This window comes from Pelodiscus sinensis, chromosome 21 (assembly GCF_052426305.1).
Source record: "Pelodiscus sinensis isolate ZL-2025 chromosome 21, ASM5242630v1, whole genome shotgun sequence".
In the NCBI taxonomy this organism is placed as follows: domain Eukaryota; kingdom Metazoa; phylum Chordata; order Testudines; family Trionychidae; genus Pelodiscus; species Pelodiscus sinensis.
Window position 1 is genome coordinate 2,881,000 of NC_143072.1, and position 25,877 is coordinate 2,906,876.

General features: G+C 45.8%; 2 protein-coding genes across 2 annotated transcripts in view; one reads left to right on the plus strand and one right to left on the minus strand.

Moving 5' to 3' along the window:
• ZZEF1 (zinc finger ZZ-type and EF-hand domain containing 1) overlaps positions 1-14,700 on the minus strand; it is a 92,561-nt gene extending 77,861 nt beyond the window's left edge. Inside the window, exons 1-3 of the mRNA XM_075904370.2 lie at positions 14,144-14,700; positions 2,879-3,023; positions 162-356 (exon numbers count right to left, since the gene is read on the minus strand). Of these exons, the coding sequence (XP_075760485.2) occupies positions 162-356; positions 2,879-3,023; positions 14,144-14,503 (700 nt within the window). The 5' untranslated portion in view covers positions 14,504-14,700. The remainder of the gene's footprint in view (positions 1-161; positions 357-2,878; positions 3,024-14,143) is intronic.
• Positions 14,701-14,916: 216 nt separating this feature from the next.
• Positions 14,917-25,360, plus strand: CYB5D2 (cytochrome b5 domain containing 2). Its single transcript, XM_075904373.2, has 4 exons — positions 14,917-15,315; positions 15,646-15,786; positions 18,790-18,964; positions 23,072-25,360. Exons 1-4 carry the CDS (start codon positions 15,060-15,062, stop codon positions 23,283-23,285), a joined length of 786 nt encoding a protein of 261 aa, XP_075760488.2. The 5' UTR covers positions 14,917-15,059; the 3' UTR covers positions 23,286-25,360.
• The last annotated feature ends 517 nt before the right edge of the window (positions 25,361-25,877 follow it).

The following is a 25,877-nucleotide window of genomic DNA, read 5'->3' on the forward strand; positions in this document are numbered from 1 at the left end:
TCCAAGGAAAAGGGAAAGGCAAGTGTGTCAGCCTCAGAAGTCACTTCCAACAAAAATTTTGAAAGAGAGGACAGGGGTCTTGTATGTTTGTGGCTTTTAATTCCTATTTCAACCCCTGGCTACATCAAGCACATCAGAGAAACTGTATCAAGTTCACATACCCTTTTCTTTCAGAAGAAGCTTATCTAAAGAATCCTTCAGTACTGAAGATCGCATCGTACAAATATTATTGAAATACTCCAACACAGGGTATGGGATGACAATACTGGAAATACGGTTCCGGTGCAAGAATCTCAATATCATTGAAGCATGAAGACCAAGCTGCTCTTTCGACTCAGAAAATATGTCAATAAAACCTAAAGAGACATAAAAGTTATTTCTGTTTCCTGTATCACCTGCCTCACCCTGCAGCAACCAAACAGCACCCTCTCCCCTCACCACAATACATTATCACTGATCAGCTGCATTTTAATCAACTAATGAATCAGCTTGTGGAAGATTTTTCAAAAAGAAATGGTGCACGCTTAAGACATTTAAAACTTAATTGGGGAAAGCACAAGAATACAAATAGTTTTCCAGGCACTGGAATGATTTGGATGGTTGACAAGTGTGAGCCTAAAGTCTTTATTTTGATGTCACTGCTTTAAAAAAAAAAAACAGTTAAAAAGTTAGTTTTTATGTTAATAGGGCACCACTGCATTTATTTGAATACTGATCTATTAGATTCTAATGCTACCTCGATAATGGTATTTTGATTTGAACAGCTGGCTACATTGGTAGAAAGAACTCCTACTCTTCTGTTAGCTATCATAAAAAACTGATTGTCAAGTCCTCTTAATCACATCTATATCGAGCACTTCCTGAGAAAGATAATTAAAGTTTTGAAGGAAGTTAAACGACTGATACACATTCCACTGAAGCCTTAGAAGGCTGAAATCTGGAAAGTGACAGATGTTTCAAAGATCTGAAGTTTGGAAGATATGCAGAAGAAATTGATACACGTTATCCTTTTTACTTCCTCCAGTGCATTAGAACACTAATTACCAGAATTCAAATTCTTTCATATGAAAGTTGATAATGAACAGCTGCATTTTTCCTGGCACTTAAATTCTGTTATGAAATGGCAGTTTTGAGTTCTGTACGTCTCTCTCCAATACAGGGGTGGTCAATTTTTGATGGGGAACCACTCCAGGATTTTGGGAAGTAGTGAAAGGCTGCATTCTTCCACGATATTAATAGAGGAAGTGAGGGGTCTGGGAAGGAGGTTGGATGCAGAAGAGAGCTTGGGGCAAAGAATTGGGGTGCAGGAGGGAGTGTGGGTTCTGGGAGGCAGTTTACATGAAGGACTAGGGTGTAGGAGGAAAGTACAGGGATTTGGATTGTGACCTGGGGCAAGAGGAGCTTGTCACCTGGAGCAGAGGCCTGGGGTGCTGGTCTGGGGTGCAGTAGTGGATGCAGGGGTTTGGGTTGTGACCTGGGGTAGGGGATTGGGGTACAGGAGGAAGTACAGGGAGGGGTTTGGGTTGTGACCTAGGGCGGGAGGGGGTTATGATCTTGGTCAGGGGATTGGAATGCAGGATCTGGGTGCAGGGATAGGTTCAGGTTGGGGGAGCAGAGGGTTTGGGTTATATGAAGTAGGGGGACAGGAGTAGGAGGGGCTGGAGTGCCAGTGGCAGGTTCTGACTGGGAGACTTGCCTGAGTGACTCCTGGCCAGCAGCCCTGCACATTCCTTAGACAGCCTCCCTGTCTGCCCTACCTCTGCACAGGCTGCAGGGGCCATGTGAGTCTCTGAATAAGAGCTGGAGGAGAGGAAACTGGCCAATGGGATTGTGTTGGGGGAGGGAGCAGTGCATAAAGCCCCATTCCCTAGCAGCATGTAAAGCCTCTTCCCCAGGCTCACAGCTGTGGAAGAGAAATGTCCTGGTAGCTGCTTTTCTGAGCTGTGTGCCGGGGGGAGGAGGAGGGAAGCAGGGAGCCTGCCTGAGGCTCCCCACTGTTCTGCAGCCAGTTCTGACAGTACGGCAGGCTGCATTCAGCATGAAGGCCATATTTTGCCCAGCTCTGCCCTAATAGATTTACCATATTTATTTTAGGTGTGTCTAAAATGAATAATTATGGGCAGTATGAAAGCTAAAATTACCCATGAGTCATGTTTCTCTTTGAATTAACTCAGGAAAATAAAACATACAGTAGAACCTCAGAGTTATGAAAAACAGCATTATGAACGGACCAGTCAACCACATATCTCATTTGGAACCAGAAATATGCAAATTTAATGTTCAGTTGTAAACTTTTGACAGAACAACCATAATATTTTATTTGGAGTTATAAGCAACTCCACTCCTAAGATGTTTATAAGTCTGAGGTTCTACTCTATGCAAATGATGCGTATCAATCAGAATTCAAAGAGAATAGTTAATGGTTCCTTTCACCATCAAACCCTCTTTGTATGACAGACAGCAAAAGAATGAATGGCATGACTATAGGCCGAATCAGATGGAGTGATAGATGAGGATCTCAATTGCCAAGTGTGATGATGGCACTGACAATTACATAACATTAGTCAGAAAAAAAATCACTCTGAAGATGAAGTACAATGAGAAACTTGTTTTCTATCTATAATTTAAACTAGCTAAGATGTTTCCCCACTCACAAGGAGTTAAAAAAAAAAAAAGTATTAATACCAGCTAGCTTGCTGGCAATTGTGGGAAATGAGTCTTCAAAAGCTTCACATAACATTTCCTCAAATGAAAAATGTAATTGCTTGGATTGAAGACAGTTTGGGGAGAAAGATTAGGACCAACTGTTGATTGAGAGAGCTTTCCTTGGGGGGGGGGGGGATGAGGGGAAAACAGTTATTTCCTCATCTTCTCTTACCTGGAACAAGTGAGCAAGCCTGCAGCTGTCTAATTACATGACTAAGTTCCCCTTGAAGATTGGCTCCATTGGAATTCTTGAGTGCTTCCAGCATATTCTCCACATCCACAATACCATCTCCCTCAGCATCAAACTGTGCAAAGGCCTGCAAGAAAGAAAAATGAAGGAAGATTGGTATTTACTCCAAACAGAAAAAGAATAGCTGTGTGAGATATTCTGAATAAGAACATTCTAAAAGGTTTAAAGAAAAATCAGCATTTCCTGCAAAGCTAAATTCATTTTAACAGAAAATGTGATTTAGCTCATTACAGATGTCAATTAGCTCTATAGCATTTGCATGGCTTTCCCACAAAAATCAATTAATAAGATGGCTTGTCAGCCCCCTAAGATATAACAGAGTCAGAAAGACTTCCCCTGTAATTTTAACCTTAGGGTGCGTCTACACAGCAGAGCTTAACTCAAAATAAGTTACACAAGTTGAGTGTCTACACAGCACTTATTTCAAAATAGAGCACTTCTTCCTCCAACTTCCTTTTCTCCTCATACAATAAGGGCTACAGGAGTTGGAGTAAGAAGTCCTCCAACTTGACAGTATTTCAACATCATTTTGAAATAACTGCCTGCTGTACAGATGAGGACTAAGTTATTTTGAAATAACGCTAGCCCTCTCTCCAGCTTTTATTCTTCCCTAAAACACCAAAAAGCAAATGTGTTCAACATGGCCTATACAGTAAAAACAAATGCAAAATGTCTAAACTAAGCCATTTTATAGAAATGACAAACTACTAAAAAAAAAAAAGTTCTCACCTCCTGCAAAAATCCAAATGATAGCTACATTTTCACCAAATGAGAGCTTTAGAATGCTAACTTTTATCTAACTGACAAGGGAAAAAATAAAATCCAACTACTAAAACAGGAAATGCAGGAACGTCTGTTTCACTCCAAAGAAGTTGGGAATTACCTCAACCTTAACTATAAAGAACTTAGCCAGGAGATCTACATATTTCAAAGACAGTTAAAGTCTGGACTTTGAGATGCACAGGTCTTCAGGTGCTTGTCTTATTTTTACAGCGTAGTAAATACAAGACATCAAATTTATTGGAGGGATGTTTGTGTAGGAGTGCCTTGTTTTTCTGTTTGTTTGAACAGCTAAGATTATATGCTTTTAAAATAATCAAAGTCATTTGCGGTAACTAGTTAGCTCAGGATAGCTGGCCGAGTTCTCTACTATATATTTTAAAGAATGTGTCTGCTCAAGAACAGTCCTCAATTGACATAATTAAGAGAATGTTGAAAAAGACTGAAGCAAGATGAGCCAGAAAAATAGGCTGAACCTAGAATAGGCTTGCTTCTCAAACTTTACAGAAAAGAGATACAATGGAGAAATTAATGCTTATGTTTTGAAAACTAGAAGACAATGTTACTGGAAATCAAACTGACAATAGCCCTTTTTTGTTCAAACATAGCGAGTGATAAGAGTTTATAGGGATGAAGAAACAGAATACACTTGATAGAATCCCTGAATTACGGACCTGAGCAATGCGAGGTAAATCTGCTAGTTACCCATATCACTACTACGGATGTAAGTGACTATTCAACTATCCAATAAGCATACATTTATTGAACAGTCGAGTAGTGACTTGACTAGTCGCTTTCCCCTTCCTTCTTGCTGCCTTTATTAGAGAGAAGCAGCGGGGAGGGAGGGTGAGGGAGCAGGACACAGTGCTGGGGGAGCCGGCTTAAAAGCCAGCTCCCCCACACAGCATCTCAGTGAGGGAGACAGGGGTGCTGAAGGGAAATGGTGTGAGCGGGGACTGAAGCAGACCCCGTGGCGTGGGGCTCCTGTACATTTGAAAGGCTGAAGTGCTGCAGTGGGAACATGAGGCCAGCGGGGACTGCTTGAGTGCCTGCTGGTCCCATGCTCCCTACGGTGCCCCCCTTTGCTGCCTCTATGAGGGGCAGCAAGAGGGAGGAACAGGAGCCGGCACTAGGGGGAGCCAGCTTAAAAGCCGGTTCCCTCCCAATACCATCTCCGAGGTGCCACCTGCTCCCTCGCTGCTGCCTGTATCAGAGGCAGTGGGGGGAAGGGAAGTTGCTGCTCCGGCACCAGCCCCTGTTCCTGGCAGCCAGGGCTGGCTGCCAACAAGAGCTGCTCCGGCACAAGCCCCTGTCCGCAGCCAGTCCTGGCTGCCAGAAACAGGGGCTGGTGCTGGAGCAGCCTCTGTTCGTGGTGGCAAGCCTTGTTCACCGCAAACAGAAGCTGCTCTGGCACCAGCCCCTGTTTGTGTCAGAGAGGGCTGGCAGCAGACAGGGGCTGTTGCTGGAGTAGCTCTTGTCCGCAGACAGCCCTGAACGCCGTGAACAGGGGCTGGTCCGGCACCAGACCCTGTTTGCAGCAGACAGGGTTGTCTGCCACGAACAGGGCTGCTGGACTCAGTCAAGCTGGGACCGGGCATCTCTTCCTACATTTAAAATGCAGAACTGCAGCACAGGTGGCTTCCAGAGCCGGCATGAGTCGAGACTGCTCAGCAGAGCAGTCCTATCAACTAGCCTGATAACTGCATTTTAAACATCCTCAATAATAACTATTAAACCACGTGGATGGGCAAAGGCTCCAGAAGGTAAAGCTTTTGATAATGCCTTAAAAATAACAGCATCTGTATGGCACATAGACCAATTTCAGATGGAGTGTCAGAGATTCCTGGTTTTTCCTACAGCTGAGAATATGTTAGCAACAATGTTCGAACACTGTTGCTAGCACAGTTTCAGTGGTAGTAAAATTATGGCATTACATGTAACAGTAAAGCAAGAAACTTAGATCTTTGTTTCAGAGTGGAACAATTCAATGGGAATTAACTTTATCAAACATTACTTGGGTTGTCACAACAAAGAGTTCAAAGTACAGTTCAAAATCAAACCACTGTAGTCTTAATATGACCTCAAAGGTCAGGAGGAAAAGCCTAAGATAATGTACCCTTATTAAAGTTGGAAGCAAGCAGCTTGAATGCTGTTAACAGGGCACGCCCTGAATATGAACCATCAAATACACCCTGAAAGAACTTCATGACACTTCCACCCAACAGTAGGCTTGGAATGATATTTGCTGCTTCCAGAATCCCATGTAAGAATATGTATAGTCGACTATCATTTAAGTACACACTAATAGCTCTTGAAAAAACCTAATTGCTTAGGGCAGAGTTTCTCAAAATGGGCCATGGGTCCACTTTGAGAAACCCACTAGCTGTCCTGCACCGCTTTGTTTACCTAAAGGGTCCATAGCTACAGAGCTTTGTGGCTCTCAGTGGCTTCCCACAGCTCTCCTTGGCTAGAAACAGTGAACCAGAGCCAATGGGAGCCACAAAGCTCTGTAGCTATGGACCCTTTAGTTAAACAAAGCAGTACAGGCCCACTAGCAGATCTGCCAAAGGCGGCTCACGGCCCACATTGAGGAATGTTGGCTTAGGATATATTAAAAAAAAAAAAAGAGAGAGATTTTCTAATATATTTCTTGGGTGTGATGATTTTATATCCTGTGGTCAGATCTACGCACATATATTTCCACCTACTATGAAAGAAAGTCTAAAATAATCCACAATTTAAAACCTGTGTTCACAAGAACATAAGAATGGTCATACTGGGTCAGACCAAAGGTCCATCCAGCCCAATATCCTGTCTGCCGACAATGACCAATGCCAGGTGTCCCGGAGGGAGTGAATCAAACAAGTAATGATCAAGCAATCTCTCTCCTGCCATCCATCTCCACCCTCTGACAAACAGAGGCTAGGGACACCATTCCTTACCCATACTGGCTAATAGCCATTAATGGACTTAACCTCCATGAATTTATCTAGTTCTCTTTTAAACTCGGTTATAGTCCTAGCCTTCACAACCTCCTCGGGCAAGGAGTTCCACAGATTGACTATGAGCTGTGTGAAGAACTTCCTTTTATTTGTTTTAAACCTGTTGCCCCTAGTTTCATTTGGTGCCTCTAGTTTCATTAGTTTCATTTGGTGGCCCCTAGTTCTTATTTTATGGGAACAAGTAAATAACTTTTCCTTATTCACTTTCTCCACACCACTCATGATTTTATATACCTCTATCATATCCCCCTTAGTCTCTCCTGTTTTCCAAGCTGAAAAGTCCCAGTCTCTTTAATCTCTCTTCATACAGGTCCTGTTCCAAACCCCTAATCATTTTAGTTGCCCTTCTCTGAACCTTTTCTAATGCCAGTATATCTATTTTGAGATGAGACCACATCTGTACACAGTATTCAAATGTGGGCGTACCATGGATTTATATAAGGGCAATAAGATATTCTTTGTCTTATTCTCTATCCCTTTTTTAATGGTTCCTGACATCCTGTTTGCTTTTTTGACTGCCACTGCACACAGAATGGACTTTTTCAGAGAACTATCCACAATGACTTCAAGATCTCTTTCCTGATTAGTTGTAGCTAAATTAGCCCCCATCATATTATATGCAGAGCTTGACAAGCGACAGCAAGCCCTGCTCGCCAGTCGCGTGGTTTGGCACACTGCGCATGCGCAGACCATGCTGCATATGTGCTGATCGCGCTGTGGTGCCATGCCGGGCTAAAATCTACTTGCCATGGGCGAGTAGATTGCCCCAATTGTCGAGCCGTGATTATATGTATAGTTGGGGTTATTTTTTCCAACTATATGTGACACAGAACAATGTACAATATTCACAGAGCTGCTTATCTGAGTAATGTTTCTGATCCATAGAGAACAAAAGTGTTTCAATAAGAGAAGCATATTTAATAATTTAAAATATTATTCCATTTTTTAAAAGGTTGTTATTCCATGTTCATAACTGTAGCACAACTGCATTATGGAGCCTATTATGGGCCTCTACAAGTATTCATGATTGTGTTTTTTGAGCAAAAGCATCCACTGTCCCCTCATGACTCAATCTCCCGTCTGACCTTATAAAACTATAGAACTCCTTAATAGAAATATTAAGATTAAACATTTCCTAATAGGGTTGTTAGATAACATTTTTTTAGTATTCATGTAGCTGCAACAAATTTTATTGGTTACACGGTTACTAAAATGGTCCCTGGTGGCAGGGTCGGCAGCCAGCCCCACTCCCGTGTAGTACCATGCCACCCCGTGTTGCTGCGTCTGAGACAGAGGCAGCAGCTCAGGGTAGCAGCAGCCCTGTCTGTGGGGGCCCAAGCTCTGTGGGTGGTGAGCCTTGACCTGCTGAGGACAGAGACCACTCCGCAGTATCCTCCCCCCCCCACCACCACGCTGCTACCTCTGATACAGAGGCAGCAGGGAGGGGCAGGTGGCTCCAGTGCTCGTGGGGAGCCAGCTTTTAAACCAGCTCCTCATGCTTCTGCCTGTGAAAGACAGTAAGTGGGGACAGGCAGCTCCCCAGGAACTGGCATTTGTGGGGAGCCAACTTAAAAGCCTGCTCCACCTCCCCCGCTCCATTTGCTGCTTCCGATATAGAGGTAGCAAGTGGAATGTTACACAGTCATTTTTATTAACCAGTAAGTCTAGGCATATCGGTCAATCGTTTAAACAAGATTAATATTGAATACTAAAAATTAGTGGTTGGAAACTGCTTTGAAATGTTCTTTTCAGATAAATTGAGCATCTTTGCTCAGGAAAGAAAGCACGTAAATGAGATGCCCCCTTCATCTCACAAAAAAACAGGACTTGGCTTGATTGTCAATGTATTTAAGACTCCATTCTTATAAGCATATGTAAATTCTCCTAAAATTCATTCCTCCAAAGCTTTCAGTATTGTGCAATTTTCAAAAATAAGTGATATCTGCATATACAACGTAATAGATGGTCACAGACAATATAAATACTGCTCTCTACTTTCCAGATTTCATTTACCTTCTCACTTCCCATTAGTTCTCTCTCTCTCACACACACACACACACACACACACACACACACACACACACACACACACACACACACACACACACACACACACACACACCCCCCCCTACCTTATCATGCCAAGGTAAATAGTTTAGTACATAGCAATGTATCAAACTCTAGTCTATCTTGATCAGGATTCTATTGACCAACAAAGTGAAACCAGCTCACATTCTCTCCTATTAGCTTCTGAACAATGTACGCTGTCTTGGAAATCTAATCTTTTGGATTATTTGGGCTTGTTTAACACAGATACAACAACATCTTCATACAATGCCATTGTGTTTAAAACAGTTCATTGCTGTAGTACAGGAGAGATCTAACCACTACCCATATTATCATTCGCGAGAGAGAGAGAAATAAATGGCAACAGCTAGGACCACCAAATTTGGTATGCAGCTTCCTCTTATCCTAACTTAGAGTAAGGTCAGTGTTTGGGTGTGGCAGGAAAACGGTATGTGCCTGGAATTTGATTGTTTTCCCTAACATGAAAAGGGAAGGGGCTGATCGGAGGACCTGAGATAACGTATCAATCCATACAGCTTACTGGTTTTGATCACTGTAAACCAATATAGAAACCTGGTAAGTAGTATTTTAATGTATTACTATCTTCAATTACAAAATCTACTTTGTTGGTTCTGATAAAGAACAGGAAACACAATGGTTGGACTTCAGCAAATGAAATAAAAACACAAACAGTTCAGAACAAATCAATTCCACCTGTTGAGAAGGAGGGTCCTGAAATCCTAAGAGTGTTGCCCCTTGACTTGCCCAGGGAATTGATCTTTTATATCAGGGTACAACTATCAAATGTTTCATAAATGTGAATTCTCTACACCCTTTCAGGCAGCTAAAATGAAAAAGCACTCTTTCCCCTCAATCTCACTTCAGGACCTCAACACTGAGGGAATTCTTTTCTTCAAACCTCAGGTTTCTGAGGTTGTCCCAACTCCTGCTATAATTGCCTCTCAATTGCCTCTCAATCTGTAACAGCAGTGTGAAACTGACAGGATTTCTGATAGACTACCAATTTTGAATAGCAGTCATGAAACTAATCAAAGTTAGTAAAATTAATTCCACAGCTGCTCTTAGGAAATATCTACAAGGGAAATTCTGCACACACCCAAAAAAAAAAATCCGCAACAAAATTAAATATTTTACAAAACTCTGCATTTTTTGTCAAAATAATACACAATCTATATCTTGGAAAATGACCCCTCACTCTCAGAGACCTTGGGGGAAAAGGCTTATTCTTGCTTATAGACAACCCCCCAACCTGAAACAAATTCTTTCTGGTAACCATGCTACACATCTACATCATAAGCATCTAGGAACCCAGCCCTGCAATCAGCCCCGGTGTCAACTCTGCCCACATATCTATACAAGCAAATTAATCACTGGACCCAACCATATCAGCTACCAAATCAGAGGCTCATTTAACTGCACAACCAGTAATGTGGCCTATGCCATCAAACGTCAGCAATGCCCCACTGCAATATATATTGAACAAACTGGACAATCCCTACGGGAAAGAATTAATGGACACAAATCAGATATCCAAAAAGGGAACATACAGAAACCTGTTGGTGAACACTTTAACCACTCTGGACACTCATGAACGGATCTCCAAGTTGCTGTTTTAGTACAGAACAATTCCACAAGCCAAATACACAGAGAAGGTTTGGAACTCTGTTTCATTCACAAGTTTAATTCTCATGCAAATGGTTTAAATCGTGATATTGGATAGCTGGGACATTATCAACCAACCAAACAATGAAGGTGCCAATGCTTCGTTATGTCTATGTAGAATCTAGCATTAGTACACTTCCTTTACATTGCAAACTAATAGGTGCTAATAGACTGTTTGTTGATTTTCAGTTTTTCCTGTTACTTACTGGCTCAGCTTTCCTTCGACAATTATCTACCTACTGCCTCTTGCTTCTACCTCTCTCCTCCAATTTTTTCCTTCTTCCTTTTCCCCACCCCCGACATCCTTCCTTTATTTATTGTTGGTTCTGGACAACCAACACTCTGGTCATCTGAAAATGTGGGCTGTACCCATGAAAGCTCATGATATCATCTACATGTTTTGTTAGTCTTTAAAGCAGTGTTTCTTAAACTGTGTTCCGTGGCACACCGGTGTGCCGCAAGGCAATCGGAGGTGTGCCGTGGAGAACAACAGAGTTCAAAATGGCCACCCTTAAGGAGACAAGTGACTTCCCCTTCCTCCTCCCCCAATTACTTTCCCCCAGACCCTATTTTTATTTTTTTGCTCAATGACTTTCCCCCGGCCTCTTTTTTTCCCCCCCTCAACAACGAGTCCTTGATGTTCCTCAAAAAAAAAAAAATATTATTTGGTGTTCCTCCATCTTAAAAAGTTTAAGAAACACTGCTTTAAAGTGCTACCAGACTATTTATTGTTTTTGAAGTTTTTCCTGTTACGGACAAACTTGGCTACCCCTCTGAAACAATATAATCATGCCACTTTCAATTATTTTGGTAATTTATTTCAATACAGACAACAAAAGTGATTCCCTGAGGAACAGAGTTAAATAAATCCTCTACATCCACACAGTTCCTCACAGCAGGATCAAGGCCCTGAAGTAGGACAGATGGGGAGGAAGGCAGAGAACATAGTAGTTAGTTTAAAAAGTGGGGTCTGTCCCTGGTCTCTTCCAAGGGAGAGGTGAGGGAGTCCTCTACTGCTGTGAGGGCAATTGGATCATAATACCCATCTAAGAAAGAGCAGCAAGGAGTCCTGTGGCACCTTAGAGACTAACCAAAGTGTTGTAGCATAAGCTTTCGTGGGCAAAGACCCACTTCGTCAGATGCATGTAGTGGAAATTTCCAGACGCAGGTATCTCTAGCCTGATTCTGGCCTGCATATTTATACCTGCGACTGGAAATTTCCACTACATGCATCTACTAGTCTTTGCCCACAAAAGCTTATGCTACACCACTTTGGTTAGTCTATAAGGTACCACAGGACTCCTCCATGCTTTTTCGGATTCAGACTAACATGGCTACCCCTCTGATACTTAATACCCATCTAGTTGCTCCTAGTCCCCCAACCTTCTTCAGCTTCCCCTCCCTCAGGATCTTCTCCCCAGGGACTGTTCCCTCTCTGCTGCTCCTTCCATATTCATTGCCCCTTCCCTCAGGGCACAGCTCTATGTCTCCACTTCTCCCTTCCTCTGGAAATTGACTCTCCTTTGCTACTACACTGGTCACTAATGTAAATATCCATTTAAAATATTAACTAGTTAAACAATATAATTGTAATCGTTTAACCAGTAAACCCTGCAGCTGGGGTCAGGCCAGCCCACCGTGGGCCTGAGTCCTGCTGCTACTGCTCTAGCTGCTCCAGGGGGGCTGCTCTGGCCGGCCGAGGTCATGCTGCACAGGCCACAGTGGGTGGGGGTCTGCTCCCCCTCACCTGTCCCTCCAGTTAACTGGTTCCTGGGTAAGCATGCTGGTAAAAAGAGGAGAAGAAGGGATAAGACATCTATCATTTTGTGTGGAAAGACAGCATGACAAGATCAGGAAGAAAGGTCACAGTTCCCAATCCCTACATTCCATAGTTCCTTATATGCTCCTCTGGTTTTTCTCCCTCACCCCAGTACTCTCAACCTAGGGATTAGGGATGTAATAGTATAGTCGTTTAACCAATAAGCAAATGCTTATAGGTTAATCCTATAGACTACTTGCATTTCCCCTTCCTACCTCCCACCCACCAGCAAATGTTTTTAAGCAGGCTAGCCAGCATCACGGCTCAGACCCATCTTGCACCAGGTCCAGGACCTACCCCCGTCGTGGCTCTTTATTTAAAGTGTATTAGAAGCCAAGCAGGCAGGCAGCCTGGCTCAGTTCCGGATCACACAGGGTCCGAGAGCTCAGATCCTCCCCTGAACAGGGGCTGCTGCCTCTGTATCAGAAGTGACAGTCAGTGAGCGGAGCTGTTTTTTTAAACTGGCTTCCCTCGTGGTCCAGCTCTGCCTGGCATCCCACAGCAGCAGCACAGAGTAGCAGGGGGGTCTTTGGGAGCCAGCCGCTCCCCTGCAGACTATAGAATGGCCAAGAAACTGATAAGAATCCATGAGGTTAATCGGCTATTCGATTAACCGATATTTAACATCCCCAGTAGGGATGTTAATTTTGATTAATCAGCTAATTGAGTAGTCGATGGAATTAGTTGATGGGGGGAGGAGAGAGGCACTTGCTATCCCCACTGCACCTCTGCCTTTTAAATGTAGTAATAGCAGCCCACAGCTCTTACTACATTTAGAAGACAAGAGGTGCAGTGTAGAGCCTGGGGCTAGCAGGGACTCAAACAGTCCTTGAGAGTGCTGGCCCCAACTGCTGTGCCTCTGCCCAGAGGGCTCTTATTACATTTAAATGGCAGAGGTACAACAACTGGGACCTAGTGCAAGTGGGAACTGCTTGAACCCCCGCTTTTGTTGTTTCCCCCCGCTGTGCCTCTTCTCCCTGCTGAGACGATGCTGGGTGAAAGGAAACTGGCTTTTAAGCCATCTCCTTCTATACCAGCTCCTGCCCGCCACTTGCTGCCTCTAATACAGAGGTAGTTGGGGGAGCAACTAGTCAAGTAGTGACTCCACTACCTGATAAGCTTAGACTTATCAGGTAGTAAACTAGTCGCTTACATACCTATCCCAATGCCCCTCTTGTTTAGGGTTGCCAGATGGTTTCAACAAAAATACCAGATACACTTAACATTACATCACAATCTGCATTACATCTTATTTAGAAAATGCGGATTTATTTATATTTTCTCATTTCCCGAACAGAAAGCTCAAATATTGGACTGTCCGGTTCAAAACCAGCCACTTGGCAACCCTACTTTTGTTCCCTCCCATCCTAACTCCTCTAGACAATCCATAACCTCCAAATGCCTCCAATGAGCCTTAGCCCCTTGAATTCCCTCGAATCCTTTTGCCCCTTATAGTCACCCCAATGTTCCTAAAATAACCCCTCCTTCAAAGCCCTCCACTGCCCTCTCTCATTCCTGTTCCTCTAGGTCTCCTTTGATTTCTCCTCCCCAAATCGCCCCCACACACCCGCCCACCAGGTACCAAACACTCACTCAGCTAAAATCCCTTCCTACCCTCGTGACGCCACAACTTCCTAGTTTCCCTCATTAACCCCAATCCTCCCATGACTCTCCCATGCGACCTTGTGCCTCTCCGGGCCCTCCCCCCGCGCACTCCGCTCCCTGGCACCTCTCTGTTACCTCCGGCCCCCTGCACGCCCGCCCCCACCGCGGCACCAGCGCTCTTCAAGCCTCGACTCCCCTCCCCGCCGAGGGGACCCCCCCCGCGCCCCTCACCTCCTCGCTCTCGCTGCGGGCCCCGGCAGCCGGCCCCGAGGCGCGGCTCTCCAGCACCTCGCAGAACTGCTCCAGGCTGACGGCCTCCTCGCCGCGGCCCAGCCGCTCCTCCAGCCAGCGCACCAGGGTGCTGTGGTGCCGGGACACCAGCGACTCGGGCTGGGCGGCCTCCCGCAGCCGGGCCGCGGCCTCCCGCAGCCGGGCCTGTTCCAGCAGCACCGCGGCCAGGGGCAGCGGAGGGAGCGGGCCCGGCCCCGACGGGCAGGCGGACCCGGGCTGCGGCGCTGCCGCCGTCCCCTCCATCTCCTCCTCGGCCCCCTCTTCCTCCTCCTCGCTGCTGTGGCCCACCACGTTCCCCATGGGCCAGGAGCTTGCTGCTGCGGTGGCTACCGGCAGCCGCCTCAGGCCTCGCGCAGCCGCCGCCTCCGCCCGACCCGGCTTAGTCAGCAGCCTCCCCCGGCTTCTGGACACCTGTCAACGCCGGAGGGCGGGGAGGCATCTGCCGCCAAGCGACAGCCGGCGCCGCAAAACGAGTCTCCCGGTCGGCGTTTTTACGAAATTGCCGTAAAGCGAGCACCGTCCGCGGGGGGCGAACGCGGTGTGGTTGCCACACTGCCGTCATTTGATGCGTCATTTGATGCGTGCACTCAACTGTCGTGAGTAGAACACGCCTCTATGGAGCACGGCCTTGCTCGCTTTTTTTTTTTTTTTTTTGCCGCGCCATCGTAAAGCGACAAAAGCGTCGTAAAAAAAAGTAAGGCCGAAGGAATTGCCCGCGGGCAAAATGGCTGCTGAGCGCACCCTTGAGGAAACGGGGCGAGGCCAATGGGCGGGCGGAGCGTTGTACCACGTGGTCCAAATGGCATTCCCGCCATTTTGATTACGGGTGGCTGTCGCCTTTCCCCCTCAGGCTCGCATGGGGTTCGGGGGGCTCCTGCTTCCCGCGCTGGGCGTGGCCGCCGCTTGGCTGCTGGGCCGCGGGTTCGATCCCCCGCCCTGGCTGCTCCCCTTCTTCTCCGGGCGGGGTCGGCTGCTGAGCCGCGCCGAGCTCGCGCGCCACACGGGAGCGCAGGGCGGCCCCGGCCTCTACCTGGCGGTGCTGGGGCAGGTGTTCGACGTGAGCCGGGGGCACAAGCACTACGGGCCGGGCGCGGCCTACAGCGCCTTCGCAGGTATCCCCCCTCCTCCCCCCGCCCAGGGACAGCCCCCTCCTGCCCGTGCCCCCCACCCCTCGACAGCCCCCCCCGCCAGTGCCCCCCCACCCCTCTGGGCGCTGTTGGCTCTCCCTTAGCTCTGTGCTGCGCCTCACGTGGGCATGAAAAACAGCCCCCCTCCCCCCCCAGTGCCTTTAAACCCCTGGGTCCCGTAGCTGGGGGGGTCCTGTAGCTGGGGGGGGTGGCTGGTTGGTCTCTTTGACGGGGGGGGGCTGTGGACTGTAGCGCGGATCCTCCCTGCGCTGTGTGTAATACTCCAGCTGGATGTTCATCTTGTCTGCTTTCCAGGGAAGGACGCCTCCAGGGCTTTTGTGACGGGAGATTTCACCAGCGCTGGCCTGGTGGATGATGTTTCTGGATTATCGCCCTCAGAACTGTTGACTGTACAACACTGGCTTTCTTTCTACAGCAAGAACTACCTTTTTGTGGGTACGTGCTTGGTAACTTAGCAGAGTCACGTATGGGTTAATCCTCAGAAGCCTTGTTGGGTTTCTATTATCATCACTCAATACTGAAGCCGGGTGTTTTCCCATTTTTTATTTGGCTATGGAACCCTTTTAAACTCAAAGGAACTTTGCAGAACCCCTAATAAGTCTAAGATATGGAGCTGAAAAAGTAGACCACAACTAAGGAAGGATAATAATAAATGCTAAACATGGTCATGAGATCAACATTTAGTTTAATTGCACATATTTAAAAACAAAAATCAAATAATATTATTTATTTTTTTAAATATGTTATTGTAATGGAATTTTCTCGCTGCACATTTGTTTTCACTTTGTGGAACCCCAGGGTTCCGCGGAACACCATTTGGGAATCATTGCTGTAGCAAGTGATCTTTTGGGAGTGGCTATCATTGCAATAGATTCTTACAAATCAGTCCCAAGGATCTGATGGCAGCATTAGATGGATATTTGCAATAGAATAATGGGCCTGCCAGTTGTCTAATAACTGTTGTTATTCCAAGGTAACCAAAGTTACAGTTGGATCTACCATATGCAAAGCTGCAAAAAATTCACTTTCAAGCAGATAACTCAGTAATGCACACCATAGCAATAGTGAATACCGATAGATGGATAAAAGCTGCACCACACGGTTAATCCCTGAACTGTAACATGCCAGAGAAAGTAGAAGTGTGATGTACCAAAAATCTGTTTGTAGCTTAGTGTCTACCAATTTTGGTGATTGGTACAAGCTTGTAAGGAACAGATTGGTGAGAGAGTTGAAGAAAAATTGATATATTTATGCCTCAGATCTTACAAACACTCATCCAGGTAATCCTGTTGACTTCAATGGGATTGTTTGCTCACAGTAAACAGCTTTTAAATCGGACCCATTTATCCTGAGCCAGAGATATTGATGGACCTTAACCATGAATTGTATCAGTGACTGTAAAGGAATTAAGCAACATGACTGGATTTTCTATTTAGATAAACTAGAGCTGCACTCTGAGATTTGGCTAAAAATTGAAAAATATAGACTGACTTCTGTAACCCAACCTTCACACGGAAGGATTGTAAACCTAGCTTTTATTTCTGATCAGCTCATCTTTCACACTGAGCAATAGTGACTCATGTTCTCAAAGTATCTGAAATCTCTGGTGTTCTGGAAATAATGTCCCATTGAAACCAAAATCCATTAGGTATTAGGGATGTATAATCCCATGTTGTTTAACTGGTCCCGCCCCCTCCCCCCTCGCCGGGCTGGAACATCCCTCTTCTCCTCCCCCCTTGCTGCCCATAACCAGAGGCTGCTCTGATTTCCCAATCTGCCAGGCCTGCCACAGACAGAGGCTGCTTTAGCTGGAACACCAGAGCAGCTCCTGCTTGCGGGAATCCAAGGTCCCACCAGTTAATCTTAACTGGTAAGCCTTGCCCATTAACAGTGACGGTTACCAGTTTATTCATTGAACCTTTCCGTCCCTATTACATATACATCATTTTTACTCTGTATATTAGCATATACAGGGTTTGGGGAGCATTCCAACAAAAGGCGAACTAAATGGGGAGTGTAAGTTTTATTTTCTACTGCTACACAAATGTAATGAAATCACAATAGGAGTAGTCTGATAAAAATGTGTTTGGCATTACAGGATCAGTATTGTGAAAAAAGACTGTATACAGGCAGTCCCTGAGTTACGCGGATCCGACTTATGTCGGATCCGCAGTTACGAACGGAGCTTTTCTCACCCCGGAGGACGGGAGCAGCGGGACGCCCAGATGCGCCGTGGTCCTGCCACCCGCGTCCCCCGGGGCGAGAAAAGCTGCTCTGCGTCTCCCTGGTCTGCTGGGGGGTAGCCCTCTGCAGCAGACCAGGGAGACGCGGAGCAAAGCCGCGGAGCACGCCGCCCGCGTCTCCCTGGTCTGCTGGTGGGGGGGGGGGGTGCAGCTAGTGCGCCTCCCCCCCACCCCACCCCACCCCACCCAGCAGACCAGGCTTTTCTCCAGACACCTGTGGTAGAGCAGCTGGGGCACTGCCGTTGGTCCCGCAGTGCCGCTCCTCGGCGCTACTGGACCAAGCCGGCAGCACCCCAGCTGCTCTGCCCCAGGTGTCCTGATTCAGCCGCTGCTGGTCAGTTTCAGCAGCGGCTGAATCAGGACGCCTGGGGCAGAGCAGCTTGAGTGCTGCTGGGTTGGTTAACAACCAGTCTAACCTCTAGACAACATTACAGGCAGTCCCCGGGTTACGTACAAGATAGGGACTGTAGGTTTGTTCTTAAGTTGAATCTGTATGTTAGTCGGAACTGGCGTCCAGCTTCAGCTGCTGCTGCAACTGACCAGCGGCTGACTACAGGAAGCCGGAGGCAGAGTTGCTCTGCCCTGGGCTTCCTGGAATCAGCCGCTGATCAGTTTCAGCAGCAACTGACTTGGGGACGCCTGGGGTTCTTAAGTTGAATCTGTATGTAAGTCGGAACTGGCGTCCAGATTCAGCCTGTTGAAACTGATCAGCGGCTGATTCCAGGAAGCCCAGGGCAGAGCAACTCTGCCTCCAGCTTCCTGTAGTCAGCCGCTGGTCAGTTGCAGCAGCGGCTGAAGCTGGACGCCAGTTCCGACTTACATACAGATTCAACTTAAGAACAAACCTACAGTCCCTATCTTGTACGTAACCCGGGGACTGCCTGTAATGTTGTCTAGAGGTTAGACTGGTTGTTAACATTGGACTGGTGTCAAGTCTCTTGGCTTCTATTATGATTTAATGTTTGTGCGTGAAAAAATGGAAATAGTGAATTACACCTATTATGACTGTTAATGTTTGCAAAAATGTTTTCTGATTCCTGATCAGAAGGCATTAAGTTGTGGACACTTAATTCTTTTAATTTTAAAATATGCTCAGAGTGCCCAAAACAGCACTTTCATGTACAATATAATGCTTTTTCAAGGGTTTATGGAGGCATTTTAAAAAATGTTATGGCTTTTTTTGTCCCATCAAAAGGTAAACTGGTAGGAAGATTTTATGATGAAAATGGGGCACCTACAGAAGCTCTGGAACAGGCTAATGCTGTCATCGAAGAAGGGCTGAAACTCAAGGGACAAAACAATAAGTTCCCACTCTGTAACTCTGAATGGAGTTTAGCTAGTGGCAGCAGATTCTGGTGCTCTAAACAAAGGTAAACATTGCCTTTCTGCTGGCGTGGTCAGACTCTGTAGAGACAAGCTCTGGACCTCTCTCATCTGCGACTTTATGTATGCTGGTCTAGGTACCACTGACAGCTTTGGCACAGATCTAGCAGAAATCGTTTCTGACATGTTTAGGCCACGCAGCAGGGATGATTGTTGTGTATCGATGTAGATGAGGTTAAGCCACTTAACCTCCTATCCCCATTAGATAGATACAACAGCTAAGTAAATTATAGCAGAGCTAAGAGCTCCTTTCTCTTTGCAGGTTCATGCTAAATGCTCAAAAAGAGTCAAGGGGTTATTTGGATTCTCCCCACATACTCCCTTCCTGTAGGACCTGAAGAGTTCCTGCTTTTTGAGCCAAGGGGGGGGGGGGGTGGTTCTGAGCCTCTACCTCTGGGAGAAGAGGGTTGAGCTTCTTTCCTGGAAGCCTGAAATAGCTTAACTCTCCCATTCCTAGTTCTAAAAAGTTTTGCTGATCTCTCATCCAGGAGGTGCTGAGATAATACAGTGTTAAATGGTAGCAAAGCTTTTTCATAGAATCACAGAACACTGGAACTGGAGGGGACCTCGAGAGGTCATCGATTCCAGTCCCTTGCCCTCACAGCAGGACCTAGTACCATCTAACCCATCCCTGATAGACGTCTATCTAACCTGCTCTTAAATATCTCCAGAGATGGAGATTCCACAGTCTCTCTAGGCAACTTATTCCTCTGTTTAACCACCCTGACAGGAAGTTTTTCCTAATGTCCAACCTAAACCTCCCTTGCTGCAGTTTAAGCCCATTGCTTCTTGTCCTATCCTCAGAGGCCAAGGAGAACAATTTCTTCCACCCCCACCCCATGACACACTTTTAGATACCTGAAAAACGCTATCATGTCCCTTCTCAGTCTTCTTTCCAAACTAAACAAGACCTATGAAGGAAGACTGAAAGAATTGGGCATGTTCTCTAGACCTTTAATCATTCTTGTTGCTGTTCTCTGAACCTTCTCCAGTTCCTCCATCTTTTTTGAAATGTGGTGCCCAGAACTGGACACAGTACTCCAATTGAGGCCTAATCAGCACAGAGTGGAGCTGAAGAATGACTTCTTATGTCTTGCTCACAACACTGCTATTAATGTCTCCTAGAATCATGTTTGCTTTTTTTTTTTGCTACAGCATCACACTGTTGACTCATATTTAGCTTGTCGTCCACTATGACCCTTAGATCCCTTTCTGCCATACTCCTTCCTAGACAATCGCTTCCCATTCTATATGTGTAAACCTGATTGTTCCTGTCTAAGTGGAGTGTTTTGCATTTGTCCTTATTACATATCATCCTATTTACCTCACACCATTTCTCCAGTTTGTTCAGATCATTTTGAATTATGACCCTATCCTCCAAAGCAGTTGCAACCCCTCCCAGCATGGTCCAACCTATCATCTGCAATCTCAGGGAATTAAATCAGACATTCAGGTGCATTGCAAGAATTGTTTAGCAAAGCCCTTCTGCAACATTGTGGAAGTCACATCCTTATTAGCACTTGCTCGCTCTGGCAAGCCTTAGCTTAGTAAAATGGGTAGGAATTCTGTATTAGCATTAACAGAGTCTGGGAAATGGTATCTTCAGAGACCATAAACTCATCAAGTACAGAAGCTAATTTTAAAATACTGCTGCACAGTTTGTAAAATGCTGTTTATGCTAACTACAGTTCTGTCAAGGCTTTTGAACTAAAGATAGCAGTCTGAGTAGGTGAATTGATAGCTGTGCGTGAGCAGCAATTCCAATAAATGAAACCAGTCCCAAGGATCCAATGGAAGCATTAGATCAAAATGAAGATTGCCATTTCCCAGCAGTTCTAGCCACATAATGAATGTTGGAGACAATAGCTGTCTGATAAAATACCTTTGAAGTCTAGCAGACATACACTAGCATTAACTGCATTCTAATAAAAATTGATAGAGAAACAAACATTGCCATATATACCAGGGCTAAAGGTACCTTTACAGAAATGTATGCGTATCTCTTAAGTCAGGGGTGGGCAATAAAAATACAGCAGCCTGCCAGGGTTAGTCCCTGGTGGGCCACCACCACTTTGTTTACCTGCACTTCTGTAGGTATCAGACGATCACAGCTCTCATTGGTCTCATATCACCATTCATGGCCAATTCAAGTGATGGGAAGTGACACGGAAAAAAATGCCACTTCCTGCCGCTTGCATTGGTCATGAATGGCAATTTGCAGCCAAAAAGAGCTGTGATCGTCCGATACCTGCAGAAGGGCAGGTAAACAGAGGTGGGAGCCTGCCAGAGACTAACCCTGTGGACCGGATCCAACCCGTGGGCTGAAATTTGCCCACCTTAAGCATTAGATTTTTAAATTTAAAAAAACAAACAATCTTAGTTGGTGCTAGTGCTGTACTATCACCCATGTCCAACAAGATATTTAAGTATGGGCTTAATTTTAAGCATGTAAATACTGTGAAATATCAGTGGAATAGCTTGTATGATTAAAAGTTAAGTTGAGAGGAGTTGCAAGCATTTTGGAAGACTGAATTCAAAATCATCTTGCCAAACTGGAGAACTGTCTTAATTAAATGGGATGACATTTGATAAGGACAAATGCGAATTACTACTTAAGAATGAATAATCAATTGCAAAATACAAAATGGGAAGTGACTAGTTCTGCAGGACTGCTTCCTACGCAAACTAAATCTGAATCAACAATGTAACAGTGTTGTAAAAAAGCAAACATCATTCTGGGATGTATTAGCTCAGGGGTGGACAAATTGTGACCTGCAAGCCACATCCAGCCCACCAAGCCATCAGATATGACCCGCAGCTCAGGAGCCTCCGGCAGGCTCCCTGCCTGGCCTGCCCCTACATGCGGCTCAAAGCTGCAGAGGCCATGTGCTTCTCCCATCACTACCACCACCCGGGGGAGGAGGAAGTGGGTTTGTACACCGTCCCAATCCCAGCATAATATCACAGCTCCCATTGGTTGGAAACTGGCCAATGGGAGCTGCATGTTTGCAGGGCAGACAAAACATGAAGTACCCTCACCCCCGTGGCTCGCAGCAGTCAGAGCAGCACATGGCCCCCACAGTGTTCCGCTCTGAGCGGCGTGCATGGGTGGAAGGCAGGGAGCCTGCCTGAGGGACCTGCTGGCTAGGTGCCGTCTAGTTAAATGCCTCCCAGCTACAGCCTGCCTCTGGCACCCCAGCCCTTCCCTTCCTCCCCACTCTCTGTCCCTTCTCCTGCATCCCTGCCCCATGTAACCCAAACCTCTGCATCCTTGCTCATGCACCCATACTCCCTACCAAACCCTGCCCCTCCCAAGTCACAACTCCCTCCTAGCCCTGCACTCCTCTTCCAGGTCAGAATCCTCTCCTGCACCTGTCCCCCTCCTGCACACCAATCCTCTGCCTCGAGCTCCCTTCTGCACCCAACCTCCATCCCATACCCCACACCTCCTCCATTAATACCATGGAAGAGTATGGCCCTTGACCACTTCCAAATTCTTGAGTGGGCCCCCCATGAAATATTATTTGCTTACCCCATGTTAGCTGGAATGTCATTAGCAAGACATGACAAGTAATTCTTCCACTTCACTCCTCACTTATAAAGCCACAACTGGAGTCAGGAAAGATATGGACTAGGGATGTAAATGGTTAACCAGTTAACTTGGATGGGTCTGGAGCAGCTCCCCACCCGCCCTGTGTAGGGGACTGCTCCAGCCCTCTAGGGCCCACCACAGGCAGGGGTTAATCGCTAGGATTTTTAGCAGTTACACTTTAACAACTTTTTACATCCCTAATATGGAGATATTGTAGAAAGTTCCATGGAAAGCAACAAAAAAATTAGATATCTAGAAAATATGACATAAGGGAATATTGAAAAAATGGGTTTGTTTAGTCTGGAGAAGAGACTGGATCATATTCCGGCTTCTGAAAATAGTCCTTAGTTCAGGTTACAGCATACTTGTAGTTGCCCCAGTCCCCTTCAGGAGAGCCTTGCACTCAGCTGCGGGTGTGAAATACATATCTATTGGGCGAGAAGAAAGAACGTGGTTTGGTTTAGCTGTTAGCGTGTATTTGATCATATTCTTTCATCCATAGTGGGGGAGTGAAGAGAGACTGGATTGGAGTACCCAGGAAACTGTACAAGCCTGGTTCCAGTGATAGTCACTGTGTGTGTGTGAGAACTACTGGGCCTCCCTCTGGACAACTGGATTCTACTGAGCACAGTGACAGAGGTGACTTGGACAATCCTAACCTACAGGAATACAAGGGATGCCATCCACTGGCTGACTGGTGTGTGTTAAAGGATTGAGTCAATAACCATATTGGTTTTGAGAGATGCATTTTTTGAGCTTCACTGTGGATTCTCTGGTATTGAGTCAGAAACAGGAATCCGTTTGTATAATTATGCCTCAGTAAATTTAAACACCATGCTGAAGTGCCAGGAAAAGCAGTGGATGCGTGAGAAATGGAAGGAGCATGGTAAGGAAAGTCATGTTAGAGCGGAAAATCTTTCTACAACTTGGTGGATTGGCACTTAATTCTGGCAAGAAAAAAGGATTTTTCTTCTGCAATCAAGAAATAGACACGTGTGGGGAATGGTGCTGGCGCGTGTAATATTTCATGCGAAGGGAGCTCTGAGCTAGTACACCACTGTAGAACCATTTTCACTTACTGAAGCACAGAATAGCCTCCCTCTCTTCACTCCCATCACAGCATTGCTCTCATTGTCACGCTAGTCTGCACACACCACCCACTGAGCCACCAACTCACTGAGAAATGACTTAGTAACTGAAGCTTTTCTCCCCTGCTACAGTTATGTCATCTGGTATCTCGTATGGTTTGACTATCCAAAAGCTACATTTGTCAAATGAACACAGGACACTAGGTGATGCAATATCTGTTTCCTCAACTAGTGTTTGTACTATTCTTTGACTACAGGAAATACTGAGGCTTTTTGCGCAAGACGACTTTTGCGGAACAGTTATTGCACAAAAATGTGTCCAGACCTCAGAGCTCATTGCAAAAGCAATGTGCTTCTGCATGAGAGCCCGTCCACATTGCATGGATGCTCTTGCGCAAGAAAGCTCTGATGTCCATTCACAGAATGGCCATCAGAGCACCTGTGCTTTTTCCCCCTGATAGGAGTTTCTTGCCAAAAACCCTTCCAGACCGTCCATACCTGCCTTTTTGCACAAGAGCTGTAGCGCAAAAAGGAGTTACTCCTCACGGAGAGACTAAGACCTCTATGGGCAAAAGCCCTCATGTCAATTTTCTTGTGCAAAAATGTGCTTGTGGTGTGGCTGCTCTGCTGGTTTTTGTGCAAAAATCTTGTAATGTAGACATAGCCTAAGGGTGCATCTAAGTCCTTGTCTCCTATCGACTCTCTCCAAATACCCAGATGTCTCACTACTTCCATAGTATTTATAAGCCATGAGTCACCTGTTCTAATTGAACAATGAAAGTGGCTGATATAACTGATTGTACTGCTATAATCCAGCAGTCTCTCCTCCCTTCCTGTTATTGACTACCTCTACTTGTTGAATTCTTTAATTAAATTGTAAAAACTTTACGGCAGGAATCAGGTCTTTGGAAAGGCCCAGCCTCTAACTTGCAAAATTCAATAGTGACCCTAACTTCTGTCACCAGCTTCTGGATCATGACCTGTTTTCATTCCCTGTGGGGCACCTGCCATTCGCTGCTATCAGAAGACAGGATGCTGAACTAGATGGATTTTTTGGGCTGATCCAGTATGTCTGTTGCATTAGTCTTTAGGCCATATGCAACGTAAGCTAGTACTGTTCTTCTGTGCATGGCTACTTTGTACAAGCAATCGGTGTATACTGCCCACGTGCAGAAGCAGGGCTCCTCTTTAGAAGGCATGTCCTATTGTTTTGTTGGTAAAACTACTGCCAGCTACAATTTCAACAGCCACTGTTTCCTATGAGCATGCTTGGCAACATGGGAGCTGTTTTCAAGAGAACCAGTCTAGTTTCTTAAAGCAAGCAGCATTAGTTTCCAAAGTGCAGTAACAGGCCAGCAGGAGAAAGGGTAAAAGGACCTATACTGTCAGGCTTTCGTTATGAAGCTTGGGTCTAAAAAGTATGTTACATTGTTTTACAAGAGAGGAGTAAACTTCCTGAATGCCTGTCTTATCGAGTTCTCTCTCTCTCCTCCCCTCCAAAATTCTTAACTAGTGCAAGTCATTACATGATGGGAGTCACAAGAAGGCAAAGCAGTATTCAAAAATACATAAGTGACAAGGTACATCCCCAACACTTTTAAAGTTAGCACACTAAGTTTGCTGTAGCCTGTTTTTTTAAGTGTTTGTACCACAACACAGGGATGGTTTAGAAGTTATTTATTAAAGTTCTTCTAGTTGTGTTGCTTCTGTTCAAGTTTTTTGGTTCTTCCCTCTTGAGTACTAAGCTTGTACTAGGACAATTTCTCAAATGTGGCCACAGCACTCGTGGGAGGAGAGAAGAGAGCAAAGCATTACCTCCTCCCCCTTGCTGCTGGATGTGCTGCCCCGCACTAGGGACATTAAATATCGTTTAATTGAATAGTCCAGTAACCTCATGAATTCTTATTGGTTAGTCGACTGTTCTATAGTCCGCAGGGGCAGCAGCAATGCAGGGTGCCAGGTGGGAGCTAGTCCACAAGGATAGCCCGTTTAAACACCAGCTCCTCTTGTGGACCAGGTGCTTGTCACCTTGTACTGCTGCCTCTGATAAAAAGGCAGCAGCCCCTGTCTGGGGGGCATGGGTCTGAGCTCCTGGACCCAGTGCAAACTGGAACAGAGCTGGGCTGCCTGCCCATCCAGCTCCTAATGCACTTTAAATGCAGAGCCACAGCTGGGGGTGAGCTGGGCTGCTGGCCAGCCTGCTAGAAAGTTTACTGGTTG